This window comes from Syzygium oleosum, unplaced genomic scaffold (assembly GCF_021117445.2).
Source record: "Syzygium oleosum isolate NSW1041296 unplaced genomic scaffold, Sole_v2.1 Sole_v2.05, whole genome shotgun sequence".
Lineage (NCBI taxonomy): Eukaryota > Viridiplantae > Streptophyta > Magnoliopsida > Myrtales > Myrtaceae > Syzygium > Syzygium oleosum.
This window is the reverse complement of record NW_026607489.1, coordinates 12,619,828-12,634,758: the sequence shown is the minus strand read 5'-3', so window position 1 is coordinate 12,634,758 and position 14,931 is coordinate 12,619,828. Positions and strand designations below refer to the sequence as shown.

Sequence of the window (14,931 nt, the reverse complement as noted above, 5' to 3'; positions counted from 1 at the left end):
CTACCAGTAGGAAAGTTAGACCGCACGGCGGCCAATAGAGCTTGAGAATTCTTCTTTCCTGGTTCACCTCCGGAGATTTAGGAAAGAAAATGAATCAAATGACCTTAAATGAAGTCCTCTTTGGTTCACCTTATGGGCTCATTATTGCTTGAGATGCATCATTTGGAAAAAAAGCCTGTTTTAATCCACAGTGTCTCGAAATCGACACGACCGGATGAATGCAAAATAATTAGCAATTTTAATTTCTCGATTCGATTCTTTTAGAGAACGTTAACCATGGAAATGGGGAAAAAAAAAGGTTCTTCGAGTACACATTTTTTTCTCCAAAAAAACATAGATCAAAGGGTCTAAATGCAGCAATTTGAAAACCCGACGGGACAAATTGATGAAGATCGGTAAAGTTAGAGGGCCTTTCACATAACCTCCCCCTAAAATTACCAGAATGCCATTCTGTCGTTGCGGCTGCTCCTATACTATTTCCGCAGCCACCGTCGCTCGCTTCCTCCTTCCCTCGAGCGCACCATTTTTCCGGCACAGAAGACTCCGTTAGCTGCTGCGTCCGAAAAGGGAAGAGCTTGCTCTCAGGGCTTCGATCACTTCGCCAAAAGCGTCATGTACCGTACTGCAGCTTCGCGCCTCAGGTCTCTTAAGGTCAGTATTCACGTGGGTACCCTCCAAAGATCCGGGCTTTTTGCGATTCACACCTCAAATTTGAGCGAGCCGGGAACTTTGTAAGAACGGGAACAGGTTCTTGTGCTGGTTTGTGTGGTGTCCCTGAGTTCTGCGTGACTGGGTCGGCGTTCAATCGAATGGTTGATCACTAGCGGAAGTTGGGGAGACATTGGGTTCGGTGGGTTGGAAATGCAACCCAGGATTTTGTGTCAGGCGCAGCTTCGATTTTGATTTGGGTTTGGTCCCTTTGTTTGGCCTGAATTTTGGGTTTGTTCGTTCTCGGGTTCTGAGCTAATGTTGCTTTGGTGATGCTGGCTATATTCTATTTGTTTCGAGTAAAATGGATAGCTCTTTTGGTCTGCAGTGTGCTTATTGATCAAACCAAGAGTTCCAAACGACCAAAATGAATGCCTCTGTTGAGATTCTTTTTTTGTTTTGCCAGTGTCGTAGCTATTGCATTCTTAATGATGCTCACCTTGCGGTAGAAGGTTATTCTGAAGTCGCGCGTCTTATTACCGCTGAGCAAGAGATAAGCCAGTACTGAAAATGGTTCTTTTCTGGGTTCTTTAACAACAAAATACTAGATTACATTTGTATATTCTTTATTATCACCATAAGTGATCATAGTATGTGGCGTTTCATACGCAGTAATAATCGAAATGTGCATGGGAGTTCCGAACAGCATATACATCTTATCATTTACTATCACGTGACAGGGCCGAGTGGGGAGCCTAGGAACTCGCAGGTATGCTACTTCAAGTGCAGTTGCGGCAAGTTCCACCTCATCGGGTTTATTTAGTTGGTTGACTGGAGAAAGTTCAAGTACACTTCCTCCTCTAGAGATACCCCTTGCAGGCATTACTCCTCCCGATGCAATACCGGATTATGTCGAACCAAGCAAGACCAAGATTACTACCCTCCCTAATGGCGTCAAAATCGCCTCGGAAACATCGACAGTGCGTTTCCACTTTGCAGTTCGATTGTCGTTCAATTAAGTTCATTCAGCTTCAATTTCTTGTCTGTATTATTTCCTGCCTACGTCTCCATTTTCAATGTGATTGCTTCTGATTTAGTTTAGTTGTTTATTTCTGGTTGACTAGAATCCTGCAGCCTCCATAGGATTATACATTGACTGTGGTTCTGTCTATGAAACTCCCATCACCTGTGGGGCCACACACCTGCTGGAGAGGATGGCATTTAAGAGCACAAGGAATAGGAGTCATCTGCGTGTTGTTAGAGAAGTGGAGGCAATTGGAGGTAATGTTGCTGCCTCTGCCTCGAGGGAGCAGATGGGTTACACTTTCGATGCCTTGAAGACTTATGTTCCAGAGATGGTAGAGTTACTCATTGACAGTGTGAGGAACCCCATATTCTTGGACTGGGAAGTCAATGAAGAGGTACACCGAAATTAGCCTTTGAACGGTTGTCACTTGAACGTGTACTTTTAAAGTTTATACCTTTGTCAATTCTCTACATCTGATGTTGACCTAGCTGTCCTTACAGAATCGTTCATTTGGTTTTCTTGCAACATTAAGATGTGCTGAGCATAGCCCAGTATTCTTTAGTTTCCTGTTGGTGGCGGTCACATTGAGAAAAAGGAATATCTATATGTGTATAATCTGTTTGAATGGTCGAAAGAAATGCAAAGTTCAATTTAGATAAAGGTTGAACTTTGTTTTATGTACTTAGCTACCCTTGCTGGGTGCAACTATGCTCCTAAAATCAAAGCATCCATGTAATTAGAAAATATGTACTGGGCATAAGTTTCAAATGATTATGTCTTATACATCTGCATGCTTTTGCTGTTCCACAAGGCATGCAGGGACTTTAAATTTTAAAAATGCATGTATTCGTGGAAGCTTCTGTTTATGCCAGACTTGCTTCGGAAGGAAAACGCTACCAGTGTTGTTCTTTTGCTTCTACTTCTGCCCTTCTATAATCGTTAGATTTTATTTCTGGTTTCTAAGTTAATCATTTGTGTGGTTATACAGCTACGAAAGGTGAAAGCAGAACTTAGTGAACTTTCTAACAATCCTCAAGGCTTACTTTTGGAGGCTATTCATTCTGCTGGTTATACCGGTGCACTGGCAAATCCACTCTTGGCTCCTGAGTCAGCACTAAACCGATTGGACAATACCATATTGGAGGAATTTGTGGCTGTAAGACTGGAACTTATTGAACGCTGCATTTGTTGAGCATATATTCACTAGACCATCCCTGCAATCTCTTTCCTTCAGCATTTTCTTGCTTAAATCTTTTCATTTGTCATAGTGTGGTTTTTATCTTTCTTCCGTGCCTGGTTTTCCTGAGAAACTATTTACATTTAAAATTCAGGAAAATTATACAGCACCTAGGATGGTTTTTGCTGCATCTGGGGTTGAGCATGAAGAGCTCTTGTCCATAGCAGAACACCTTCTTTCAGACCTTCCTAATGTTGCTCGTCCTGCAGAGCCAGCATCCAAGTATGTCGGTGGTGATTTTCGACAACAGGCTGATTCAGGGGTATTTCTCTCGTTATTATTTAAAAGAGATAAGAAAAGGGAATAACTAAATTGTCACTTATCTCTCAGTTTTATCTGTGCAGAGCACACATATTGCTCTTGCTTTTGAACTTCCTGGTGGATGGATTAAGGAAAGGGATGCAGTCATCTTGACCGTGATTCAGGTTAGCACGAAAATCTGTTCCCTCCTTAGTTTGGTGGACCATCGCAGTGTTGTTTCAGTGTCGTCTCTTGTCCTATAAGGATCCCTTGAGACTTTTGCTTTTTTAGTTTAATGAAGATGGGTGACATTTCATTAGTCCTGCAGATGCTTATGGGAGGTGGTGGTTCATTTTCAGCTGGAGGCCCAGGAAAAGGAATGCATTCCAGGCTGTGTAAGTTGTGTCCTGACCTTAATTTTGTTGAGTTCTCTGTTTCAGTGCGAGGTATCAAATATTCAGGCTTTCATTGATTGATGAGCATGGTTCTTCGTGCACACTCTTGCTTTTGTTGGACTAGTAGACCTTGTATCCTTGGAACACATTACCTAAGATTAATGCATCTGTTCATCTCGAATACGCAGATCTCCGTGTGTTGAACGAGCACCAACAGATTCAATCTTTTTCAGCATTCAACAGCATTTTCAATAAAACTGGGTTGTTCGGCATTTATGCTAGCACTGTAAGACTGCTTCATATCTCCTCCTTTCTCTTGCTAACTTTGCATTCCTTCTGCTGGACCGTGCTAGTTGGTCATAGATATTGTAGATGTCCGATAATGTATTTGTACAGAAATATTAAGTCTCATGATCTGATGGTACTGGCCTGAGTGGATGGAAACGCACATAAAACAGTCTATCGGAACGGGAATGGAGCTCGGGGGTATCTGACTTCCAATCTCGTCACTCTTCATGACAGACTTGTATTGCTGGGTTGGGAAGGATATATAATAATAATTTTGAGGATGCGATTATGGGGCAGAAGTTGAGTTTCTATGTGGAAACAATTCTGGGGTTAGCTTCTGATTCATACATTTTGGTTTTGGCACTGACCGGAGACGTAAGAAAAGAGTGACGTGGGTCTCAGATGCTTGACATTGGTTAAAACACAAAAATCTATGGTAAATTAGAACTTCATTCTTTTTAGGTTCTGTCAGCGTGGAGTGCCACTGACTAAGTGTTGACGAAATTACTGGCAGTGACAAACTTTAATGTTTTGCTAATTACTTCTGAGCTTATTATCTTTCTTCTACATTTGGTTAGCAGAGCTCTGACTTTGTGGCAAAAGCCGTCGATTTAGCTGCAGAAGAATTATTGGCGCTGGCAACGCCTGGACAAGGTTCATGCTGCATCTGTTTTTGTTCTTCAATGTGCCATTTTTGTTTTTTGTTTCTACTTTGCCCTGACATCAATTGAAAATTTTCCTTTTTGGCAGTTACTCAAGTGCAACTTAATCGCGCTAAAGAGTCTACAAAGTCTGCAGTCCTGATGAATTTGGAATCTAGAGTATGGTTCAAACTCCATCTTGAAATGATTCCTTAAGAACAGGAAAAGAAAATAAGATAGCTTGACTAAAAATGAAGGCTATTTGGCCTAAACATACATGACTCTTTTTTTCTATTTCCTTCTATGCAAACTTTCTTTTACCTCAAGGTATCTCTTAAATTCCTTGAATATGATTGTCTCACAACTTTTTCAGCCTCTGTTTCTATTCTCTTTCGTTTGGGAAGTTTTTACTGTCAATACTTGTGGTGATTTCTAATTGTTGCCTCTCACAGATGATTGTCTCGGAAGACATAGGAAGACAGATCTTGACATTTGGAGAGAGGTATTTAAGTGACACTGATGCTATAATTGACATACTGTGCACTCATGCTTGTTACGTCGGTTACCTCCGGTTTTAGCTTTACCTTCACGTCTATGGATGCAATGCAAAGCTTGAATAGTGATATTAGTAGGCATTACAGGTAGCTATGCATTTTGATGTTCAGTTTTTTGTTATGATCATTTCATATAAATGGGTCATGAGAGTAGACCCCACATATTATCGAATTTCTGACAACATGGTCATCTCGTGGGAACTAAGCTAGTCTGCAGAAAATAAGAAATGGAGGCCATAGAGTTTTTTAAGACTGCCGGTCTTTGCATATTACCACTCATGCAAATTAGAGGCAAAAGGCACAACATGTATGTGGCTTTTGGCCATGAGTCTATTGCTTTAGCTTTGCCATTGATTCAATGTCATTTCGAAGCTGCTAGAAGAGTTTTTGATTTGTGGCTCTTACTTAGGAAAGAACGAATGCACGAGAGCCAAATCAACGAGCTACATAAAATTTCCAATATAACATTTATTCATATATGCTTTCACTCTAGAGCCAAATGCACGAGCTAGAAGCAAAAGCCTCCTTAAAATATCAAGAAGTTAGTGCAGTGTCCAAGGTGAACAGAACACACATTTGTTTTGACATCCCTTTTGCTGTCTTTCAGGAAACCCGTGGAGCATTTTCTGAAGGATGTTGAGAAAATCACTTTGGATGATATCACTAGCGTCGCTCGTCGAGTTCTTTCTTCACCGCTGACAATGGCCTCGTACGGGGATGGTAACTATTTTTCTACCCAACCTCCGAACACACATTTAAAGTCCCTTACGATCGGTGCTCTAGGAATGAGACATCTATAAAATTCCTCCTTTTATGGCAGTTATCCATGTCCCGAGCTATGAATCGGTGAGCAGAAGATTCCATGCAAGATGAAGCCCCAGATCCATTTCGCGCTCTCCTGCCGCAATTTTCCACCTGGCTCGCCGCCTGCACACCGTTCATCTCGTTCCATCTCAATAAGGTCTTTTGAGGAAGTTTTGACCTCAATGCATTGGAAAGCAACACCCGCGCGCGTTGATCTCGGAGGATTCATTCGTGACTAAGATTGCTTTTTTATGATTTTGGGCCCCTCCATTTCCCATGAAGTTCTAAAGTTGCAAAATTGCAAAAGTTTTTCGGGTTCCGTTATGTTCCAATTTTTGCCCGACGCCATTCAGATGCTGTGCTTCAATCCTTGTTCTTTAAATTTCTCTTGTTTGACACGACGATGTAGACAGGGATTATGTTTGCCTTGAGAGCTGACGAAGCGCCTATGTGCCAATTAGATGATGACTAAGATCATTAACTGCTTTTAGTGGCTCTCAGTAGCAATCGAATTTTTCCTACGTCCATAAGCTAAAGGTAATAAAGCAAGATGGGCAACAGGATGTTGTGGGCTTTACCCTGCCGTATGATTCAACAAGACGACCTTGTCGGATCGGACCTTCATCGGAACTGCTTGTTCGGACCATGTGACGTTGTGACGTGCTCTTTAGCGATGATCAAGAGGGTACGCGGATGGTGGCCCGACCCAATGCCTACTAGGATGGAGAAAAGGAAGCCTGCACACGCGAGCCATTCGACTCCGACTCATTATCTAGGTTCGCGGACCAGATTGCTCCACTCGAAGAGGGACGAGGGAAGCAGCCGCTGCGGGAATTTCGCGGGGCAGACTGAGTCAATTTGATTGTTTGGGGGGGTGCAAAGTTGATAATGTCAAGAAACTCAAGGGGGACAAATCATGATTCTCTCTAAAATTGAAAAGGACCAAAAAGGAAAGGAAAAGAATGGTGGGCCTTCATAACAAAAGCCCATTAACAGTAGGCCCAGGATTTGCGTAACGGCGCCGCTTTGCTCCGGTTCTCCGAAAATCGCCTGACCTCAAGACGGAGCAGTGGCACTGGCACACACTCGCTGCTCTGTCGCTGCTCTGTCGTAATTTGACAAAGCTCAAACGACCACCGCCATGCGTCTCCTTCGCCGCCATCGGCGCCACCTCCTCGCCGCCGCGTCCCCCCTCCTCCTCCTCCTCCCCCGCCGCCGCCGCTACGCCACCAAGTACACCGCCAGGGTGACCTCGGTCTCCCCCTCCGGCCGCTCCCTCTCGGCGGAGGTCCCCCCTCCGCCGCCCCTCCCCACCGACGTCCGCGGCTACCCCATCCCCCGCCGCGACCTCATCTGCGCCGCCACCAACATCCTCCTCCACCACGGCCGCCGTCCCCGCGGCTCTTCGCCGCCGCCCCCCGACGGCGAGGGCGATGACGACGCCTTCTCTCGCCTGTCCAGCTTCTTCCACTCTCTCTCCCCCTCCCTTACCCTGTCGGAAGCCTCCGAGATCCTCAAGTCCATAAGCTGCCCCCGCCTCGCCCTGAAATTCTTCCGATCCTGCCCTTCACTTTCCCCGAATTTCCAGCACAACGCCTTCACCTACAACCGCATCTTGCTCGTCCTCTCCAAGTCGACCGACCCCGACCGGTTCGATCGGGTCCGCTCGATCGTCGAGGAGATGGAGAAATCCGGCCTGCGCGGCACGATTTCCACCGTTAATCTCCTGATCGGGATCTTCGGCGGCAACACCGGGGATTTGGACAAGTGCGTGAGTTTGGCGAGGAAATGGGAGCTGAAGCTGAATTGCTATACGTATAAGTGCTTGGTTCAAGCTCATGTGAGGTCGTATAACTCGAAAAACGCCTTTGATGTGTACTGGGAGATGAGAAGAAGAGGGTATAAGTTGGATATATTTGCTTATAACATGCTGCTGGATGCTCTTGCTAAAGATGAAAAGGTCGGCGTCTTATTTAGATGAATCTGTATGTACTCTTATAGTCGTTCCTTCATGTGTTTGTGGGGCTGGAATTTAGTTCTGTGATTGTTGCTTGAGTTTGTGAATTCGATTCTTGTGCACGGACTGTAGTGTGCTCAGAAGTTTTCATTGATCATTAAGCTGGCATGTACACCGTTAACGTGTTTACGCTCCATAAATCAAGGCTAGGAGCCTGGGACTAAGTTCTTTTGGTGTAGCTTTAGGTTTTGAGATTACAGATTTCTTGGGTTGCATTCTTGATGATACTTGTTGGAGGCTTGCACTAATCAAGGTTGAAATGTTATGTTCCCGAGAAGTATGCTCAATAGCATATTATCTGATGACATAGTTTCCATATGCCAACAATAAAGCCTTAAAGCCTGATTTGGAACTACAGTATTAGTGAGTGTAGTAGATTCGCTGATGCAGCATTAAAACATGTAAACCGATAATTGGTTGACATTTCTCGAGGTTTGTCGAGAGAATTTTCTGTGCATATTATTATCCAGCATTGTAGCTCATTTTGCTAAATTTCTGATAATTCTTGTATTGCCGAGGCACTAGATGAGGGTTGAATATGATGATGCATAACAGCACGTGATGACCTCATTTATTATCACGCTTATTGACAAAATTGTGCATAGACCAATTTAGATTTGGGGCGCACAATTGTGCCGGGAAATAATTGTAGTTAAATTACTGATAAGGGACTAATACTTTAAGCCAACAAATGCCGAAATGTTTTCTTGAGATTACTTGATTTAATTTATTGTGCTTGCTATACTAAGCACGAACTAATTCAGATGCTGATTAGATGTTTCATTGTGCTATTGGATTGGCGTTGACTCAAAGTGAAAGTGCAATAGTCAGTGGACATATGAGGATAGAGTAACGCTTGATATATTTTTTATTTGAGTTGTGCAGCAGATCTTGACTGGACATTTAAGATAGTGAGGTGCATTTCACACCCAATAGAACTTTGCTATATCACTTGGTATAACAGCTTTGTAAACTAATCTTCGAATACTTAAGATTACTCTAGATGATAATATACTTGATTTAGCATCAGGGCAACGCCTCTCTCTTGGTCCATGTAATTAACTGACTGGATTTTTTGATTTACTATCACTCTGCCTCAGAGTTCCTGTGTAGCCTGATTGCCTGATCTGCAGCTTCTTGGTAGGTTGAGGAAGCTTCCAAGGTTTTTGATGACATGAAGAGGAAGTGGTGTGAACCTGATGAATTTTCATACACCATTTTGATCAGATTGAATGGAAAGATTGGGAAACCTGATGAAGCAATGGTACTTTTCCAAGAAATGATGGATAAAGGCTTATCTGTCAATTTAATTTCTTATAACACCATCATAGAAGCACTTGCTAGAGGCCATATGGTTGACAAGGCCCTATACATCTTCTCTAAGATGGTGAAAAACGAGTGTCGCCCCAACGAGTTCATTTATAGCGTAATTCTGAATCTCTTAGTCTCAGAAGGGCAACTAGGTCGGTTGGATGAGGTCATCGAAATGTCTAAGAAGTTCTTGAACAAATCAATATATGCGTTTCTTGTGAGAACGCTCAGCAAATTGGGCCATGCTGGTGAAGCTCACAGGCTATTTTGCAACATGTGGATTTATCATGACCAGGGAGATAGGGATGCTTACATGTCTATGTTAGAAAGTTTGTGCAGTTCAGGTAAGACAACAGAAGCTCTGGAACTTCTGCAGAATATACACGAAAAAGGAGTAAATCCCAATACCATGATGTATAACATGGTATTCTCCGCTCTGAAAAAGTATAAGCAAATATCCCAACTTCAGGACCTTTATGAAAAGATGAAGCTTGATGGCCCTTCACCAGACATATATACATACAACATCCTAATCTCCAGCTTTGGCAGAATGGGAAAGGTTGACGAGACTGTCAAAGTCTTCGAAGAGCTTGAGCGGAGCAATTGTAACCCCGATGTTATCTCATATAATTCACTTATCAATTGCCTGGGGAAAAATGGTGATCTTGATGAAGCTCACATCAGGTTCAAGGAGATGCAAGAGAAAGGTCTGAATCCTGATGTTGTTACATATAGCACACTTATCGAATGCTTTGGCAAGACGGATAAAGTGGATATGGCATGCTGCCTGTTTGATGAAATGCTTGCAAAAGGCTGTTGCCCGAACATTGTGACATACAACATTTTGCTGGACTGTCTCGAGAAGTGTGGGAGAACGGCACAAGCTGTAGATCTTTATGCAAAACTTAAGCAGCAGGGATTGACCCCAGATTCTATCACCTACTCCTTGCTTGAAAGGATACAAAGTGGTTCCCACAGGAAAGTCCGGGTTCGCAGGAAAAATCCAATCACAGGTTGGATTGTGAGTCCTCTGCGGTGATGGGCGTCGTGATTCTGCTTTGATGAACGCCGAGTCGGATTCAGCAGGTTATAATGCTTAATGTGCTTTTTGCTATGGAAATGGCGAAAGATACAGAGCTTCTTTCAACGAGGCACTTGATACCCCAGAGGCTGTTCTGGAAATCTTGTCAGCGTGATCACTCTCTTAGCTCACTTTTTCGACAAGAAACTGATGAATGACCGTGCACGACCCTCATGAAGTACGAGTGCAAGATGACTGGGGCTTACATTCAACGTGGAGTCGGCCTCATATATAAGGATAGTGTTCTGGCGGCACGAGCTGAAAGCCGTGTTTCTCGAATTTTCACTGTTGTTTCTCGATTTTCTGAGAGGGCTGCTATCAGAATCCCACTCGGGGCTCCTGCAATTTTTATCCGGTCAGGAAGAGGAACTAATCCCCTCTTCCACATATCCCCTTTTTTCTATTTTTGGCTTTTAAATAAAGAGGAGGAACCATTCCATCATTATAGAATACTTTTGCAAGGTTGTGGTGTTGTATCTTGAGAAATTGTAATGTCCGTGGTTGGAATTGCCTCGCGAATTGTACATCCTATCGGCAGTTCGTTGGCTGCACAATACGTTTATTCGGGTCGAAATCGCGAAGGCGACCTCTGTTCGAGGTTTACTCGTGTTCTTGACCATTTCAAAAGGACCTAAGTAGGCTCGCGCAGGCTCGTCAGATCAAATGATTCAATGTAGACAGCTGCAGAAAAGTCACGAACTTTTCAATGAGTTAATGAGAGTTGACGAACAAATGTACCCACCCGTAAATCTACTATTTTCATACCCATACGGCAGGACCAAACTTGCAATGTAATGGTTAATACGATGATGAACAAGGGAACAAATTTAATAGCTAGACTAGACAATTAATAATTGAGACAATTTGTGCACTTTATTGTGTTTTATAATTTATACAAAATAAATTTCGTATTTTTGTGAGCAGCATACGTGTTGTACATGAAATATGACTAATATAAATGTGTATTTACTTTGATGTGTCAAGTGTATCGTGCTGTGGTGTGTGAGGGATTGCTGTGGTATATGTACATAGAAAATCAATAATTTGGTTAAGTAAAGACACGAAAAAAAAAAAAGACATGAAAAAAAAATTGGCTTTGGCCTTTTTTATACCCAAAAAGACATGAAAAAATCCATAAGCAGTAAAAAAAAAAAAACCGTGTTCGGTCCCAACAAAAATAAAAAATACCGTATCTCTCTCCCTCTTCTCTTGTCACCCGCCGCTCAGACGCCATTGCTCTGTTCTCTCGCAGACAATCTCACCCAGTAGTTTCTCCACACGCGCACACGACATACGCTCAACATATTACCCCACCCACAACGTGATTCGTCGTGCGTTGTGATTAGTAGTAGCAGCGTCCTCTTTCTCCTTTGGATGGGATTGATCCTGATCGGAGGACAGTTTTGTCACGGCAGGTGTTCGATGAAATGCCTCTGACAGCGCTTTGTTGATGCTTTGGATTCGCGCGTGGAATTTGTTCCGGCACTGGACGGAGCCGAAGCGATTAGCTATCGAATTCCAAGCTTTTCGACCGGAATTTTGAGTGGTCGCGGGAGCGGTTTTCACGTACTTCTTCATGCAGCTGATCAGAACGAATTCTTCGCTTGGTTCACGCGTCTTATGGTCATAAGCATCTCAATGTCTTTTTCTCAGGGTATCCATGGCTTCTAGAGGTCGCGGCCGAGGGAGATTTGGTGGTGGTGGTAGAACCTCCTTTGCCAAGCAAGAGCCATTTGTTCTTTTCCCAGTGAGTTATGTCTTCTTTTTCTTTTCTTTTTTTAAGCTGGGATTGCCCTTCCCCTTTGTCTTGCATCAGTTGAAGTTTCCTTTGATGGATAAGAGTGCTGTTTATAATTTATATGGTGAAGTTTTTTTGGGTGTAATTGCAGGATGTCGAGTTACCACCAGTGCGAGATGTGTCTAAGGAGGAAAGGGCACTTGTAGTTTGGAGTTCAAGGTTGCAAAATTACTGGAAATCGTCTCCTTATTACCTCGAAGAGACCATTTCAAGCAGTGAGCATTTTCTCTCCAGAGTTGCTTGCTTTTAGATTTGTTTGATGAGGGAGAGTGAGCAAGGCATATATCTTTCACATTAATTTGGCTTTGAGTCATGGTGGCACTCATTCCTTAAAGGAAGTTGGTTGTTTTACATGTATCTAGTGTTCGCTTGTTGACTGGTTTTACTTCAAGTATAATTCAGCTGCACCTACTGTTTTATCATTTTAAGTCGGTTATTTGCATAATTTGATGCCCCTTGAATTAAAATTCTAGCGGCTCTACTAAGTCTATCACGTTGTATGTGTGTGCTTTTAGCGAGCCAAAGCATTGATATAGAGAGGTTCTCTGACCGGGAAAAGATGAAGGCCAAGCCGACACGTGATTCTTTCATGCAATTCCTAGAGGCTAATGCTTCTAATTTCCCCAGAGAACTTGTAGCAGGTTTGCAATCTGAAACATTGTTCTTCCAGACAGTGTCTAACTTTGCTTGCTTCATTTGGTTTTGTCAATACGTTTTAACTTTTGTTTGTTATGCCATAAGTAGATTCTAGAGAGGAGCGGAGGAGAAAGAGGAAAAGGGTGCAGTGGAACCCAGAGTCAGGTTTGATAATAAAATGACTTCCTTGATTATGATCTTGTCAATTCTGAGTTTTCCGTTTCCTGAGAAAATTGCTTCAAATGTTTGCCCCGCAATTTGCCTTGATGATTTTGACCAAACAGAAAAAATTTGCCTTGGTGATGGTTTCTCTCTAGTCACTACTAGTCACTTAAATGTAATTTATGATAGTTTTTCGTAAAATCTCATGAATTGTGTTTGGGGCCAATAAAACTACAAATTTCTGAGATTCTGCAAAATTTGTGCAGCCTAGAATGCGGTGAGCAGATGGATCTATATGTCTGTGTATGGATGTGCATAATATTTAAGGATGAATGGCATTTGAATGGTTTATTTCTTGTATCAGCAAAACAGCTCAAACTTCTTAGTGCTCATACTAAAATTGTCTTTCTTTACTGAGAGCTCCTAGTCTCATGGTGAATGACATCTGTTTTTTGGCAATATACGATTACTTTTTGCTAGTAAAGTCTCCACCCTTCCCAAATTAGGTCCATTAGAACCGATTCTGATGAAATATGAATGTCCTTTTGCAGACATGCAGAAGCTCGATCTCTTTGAGAAGCTTGAACAGAAGTATCAGGTAAAAACTTTTACTATGCATGGATCCCCCTGTTTACCCCTTTTCTTTGTCTTCTTCAAACACATACAATTTTAACATTCAAGGCCTTTTCTGAGCCTTTTGCTTCCTATCTGGATGCCTAACTTGATAGTTTGTCCCTGTTTATAGGGCCAAGAAGACAAAGGTGAAAAGGAAAAGAAAGAAGGTGAAGAAGAAGAGCAAGATGATGGAGTGGAGGAGGCTGATGAAGAATTTAGTGATGATGGTGATTACAACCAGGTTCGTTCAGAATTAACGTGAATATATTTTTTTGGTCGAACGTGAATATATTAGCAAGTATTGATTTCGTATGACTTAGCAATTACACTGCAATCCATGAATACATCTGCTTCTGCTCATTGATCAAGAAATAAATCCCCTGGAATGTTCGTTTTTATCACAAAAGGTCCTGAATACTACAAACAAAACTCTGGAGATGAACCCCACAGATTTAATGTTCATGCTTATTTTCCTTTCACAGTGAGGAAGTGGTCCGTTCATATTTGCAACAGGCGTTGCTTGCCAGATAGAAGAAAATATTGGCTAATAGATTCTATCAACGTAGACTTGTTTGGATGGGCAAACTCTTAAATTATAGATTTCTCCCATAACATGCTGGTTGGTTTGGTAGACAACCGGCCTCTAGGTGAGAGCATGTAGAGAGGCATTTAGATACGAGTAAACGGCAAAGCATGCAGTGGCTAGTAAATAGACTTGTAATTTCACTATATGAACTCTTTCTGTGATTTGTTAGATTCCTTTAGTTTGTTTCTATGTTTCTTTGCTTGGTAAGAGAAAACGGATGAAGTACGAAGGAGAGCATGGAATGTTTCTTGTATTAAACAACTTTGCCAGTAATAGATGTCATCTGATGTTGCAGAATGTAGACTTTGATGATGATGAAGACGATTTCAACATGGGAGATGACAACGACGGTGAGTATCTTGCTATCACAGGATGGATGATCGCTATTTTGTGGAATACACTCTTTGAGATGTGTTAAACTGGAAATCCTGTTTACCGTGTCTGATTTTCTGACTTTTCTTTCGTGGCAGATGAAGGCATTTTTTAGTTGTTATTCTTTCAAGAATGAGTTTCGGCCCGCCCTTCTCGATTATACTAATATGCACTTTCAAGATCAAGAAATCCTGACTCGGCATTTGCACGTCCTTTTTGGGAAACAAGAAGAACATGGCCTGTATATACAATGTCGCAGCAGCAAGTCAGCCAGCAGCATCGATTATGCGATTCTTGTTTCTCGACGTTTTCTCTCTTAGATTTTGATATTCCTTGCATGGAGTTTTGCATCTTCATGTTCCAAGCCTTGGAGGACATGGTTCAAGCTCGTTTGTGGCAGAGTTCATCAAATGTTCTTGTCGCCATTGCCATGACCACAATCCACATTCTCGAATCACGTTAATTGTCTGTTTGCTTTGTCGGGCTCTTAAATTTCTTGTTCTGCATCCGCTTTTCCGC

General features: G+C 42.4%; 3 protein-coding genes across 3 annotated transcripts; all 3 read left to right on the top strand.

The window, feature by feature from the left end:
• Positions 1–490: 490 nt before the first annotated feature.
• Positions 491–6,099, top strand: LOC115678295 (mitochondrial-processing peptidase subunit alpha). The gene is made up of 13 exons (XM_030601640.2): positions 491–651; positions 1,389–1,628; positions 1,773–2,069; positions 2,664–2,831; positions 3,007–3,174; positions 3,257–3,337; positions 3,481–3,547; positions 3,736–3,833; positions 4,417–4,489; positions 4,586–4,656; positions 4,929–4,978; positions 5,638–5,750; positions 5,851–6,099. The coding sequence occupies exons 1-13, from the start codon at positions 613–615 to the stop codon at positions 5,901–5,903; spliced, it is 1,518 nt and encodes a 505-aa protein (XP_030457500.1). The 5' UTR covers positions 491–612; the 3' UTR covers positions 5,904–6,099.
• An 810-nt stretch (positions 6,100–6,909) lies between these two features.
• Positions 6,910–10,704, top strand: LOC115678293 (pentatricopeptide repeat-containing protein At1g51965, mitochondrial). Its single transcript, XM_030601637.2, has 2 exons — positions 6,910–7,794; positions 8,996–10,704. Exons 1-2 carry the CDS (start codon positions 6,976–6,978, stop codon positions 10,199–10,201), a joined length of 2,025 nt encoding a protein of 674 aa, XP_030457497.1. The 5' UTR covers positions 6,910–6,975; the 3' UTR covers positions 10,202–10,704.
• A 718-nt stretch (positions 10,705–11,422) lies between these two features.
• On the top strand, positions 11,423–14,837 carry LOC115678296 (uncharacterized). The gene is made up of 9 exons (XM_030601641.2): positions 11,423–11,809; positions 11,897–11,990; positions 12,133–12,256; positions 12,557–12,682; positions 12,786–12,842; positions 13,391–13,437; positions 13,585–13,695; positions 14,336–14,390; positions 14,511–14,837. Exons 2-9 carry the CDS (start codon positions 11,904–11,906, stop codon positions 14,525–14,527), a joined length of 624 nt encoding a protein of 207 aa, XP_030457501.1. The 5' UTR covers positions 11,423–11,809; positions 11,897–11,903; the 3' UTR covers positions 14,528–14,837.
• The last annotated feature ends 94 nt before the right edge of the window (positions 14,838–14,931 follow it).

Coding starts and splice junctions, on each gene's coding strand:
- LOC115678296 (XM_030601641.2), top strand. CDS start 11,904: ATGGCTTCTAGAGGTCGCGGCCGAGGGAGATTTGGTGGTGGTGGTAGA. Junction 11,991..12,132: donor AGCCATTTGTTCTTTTCCCA/GTGAGTTATGTC, acceptor GTGTAATTGCAG/GATGTCGAGTTACCACCAGT. Junction 13,696..14,335: donor ATGATGGTGATTACAACCAG/GTTCGTTCAGAA, acceptor CTGATGTTGCAG/AATGTAGACTTTGATGATGA.
- LOC115678293 (XM_030601637.2), top strand. CDS start 6,976: ATGCGTCTCCTTCGCCGCCATCGGCGCCACCTCCTCGCCGCCGCGTCC. Junction 7,795..8,995: donor CTCTTGCTAAAGATGAAAAG/GTCGGCGTCTTA, acceptor GCTTCTTGGTAG/GTTGAGGAAGCTTCCAAGGT.
- LOC115678295 (XM_030601640.2), top strand. CDS start 613: ATGTACCGTACTGCAGCTTCGCGCCTCAGGTCTCTTAAG. Junction 3,175..3,256: donor GACAACAGGCTGATTCAGGG/GTATTTCTCTCG, acceptor TTATCTGTGCAG/AGCACACATATTGCTCTTGC. Junction 4,979..5,637: donor ATCTTGACATTTGGAGAGAG/GTATTTAAGTGA, acceptor GCTGTCTTTCAG/GAAACCCGTGGAGCATTTTC.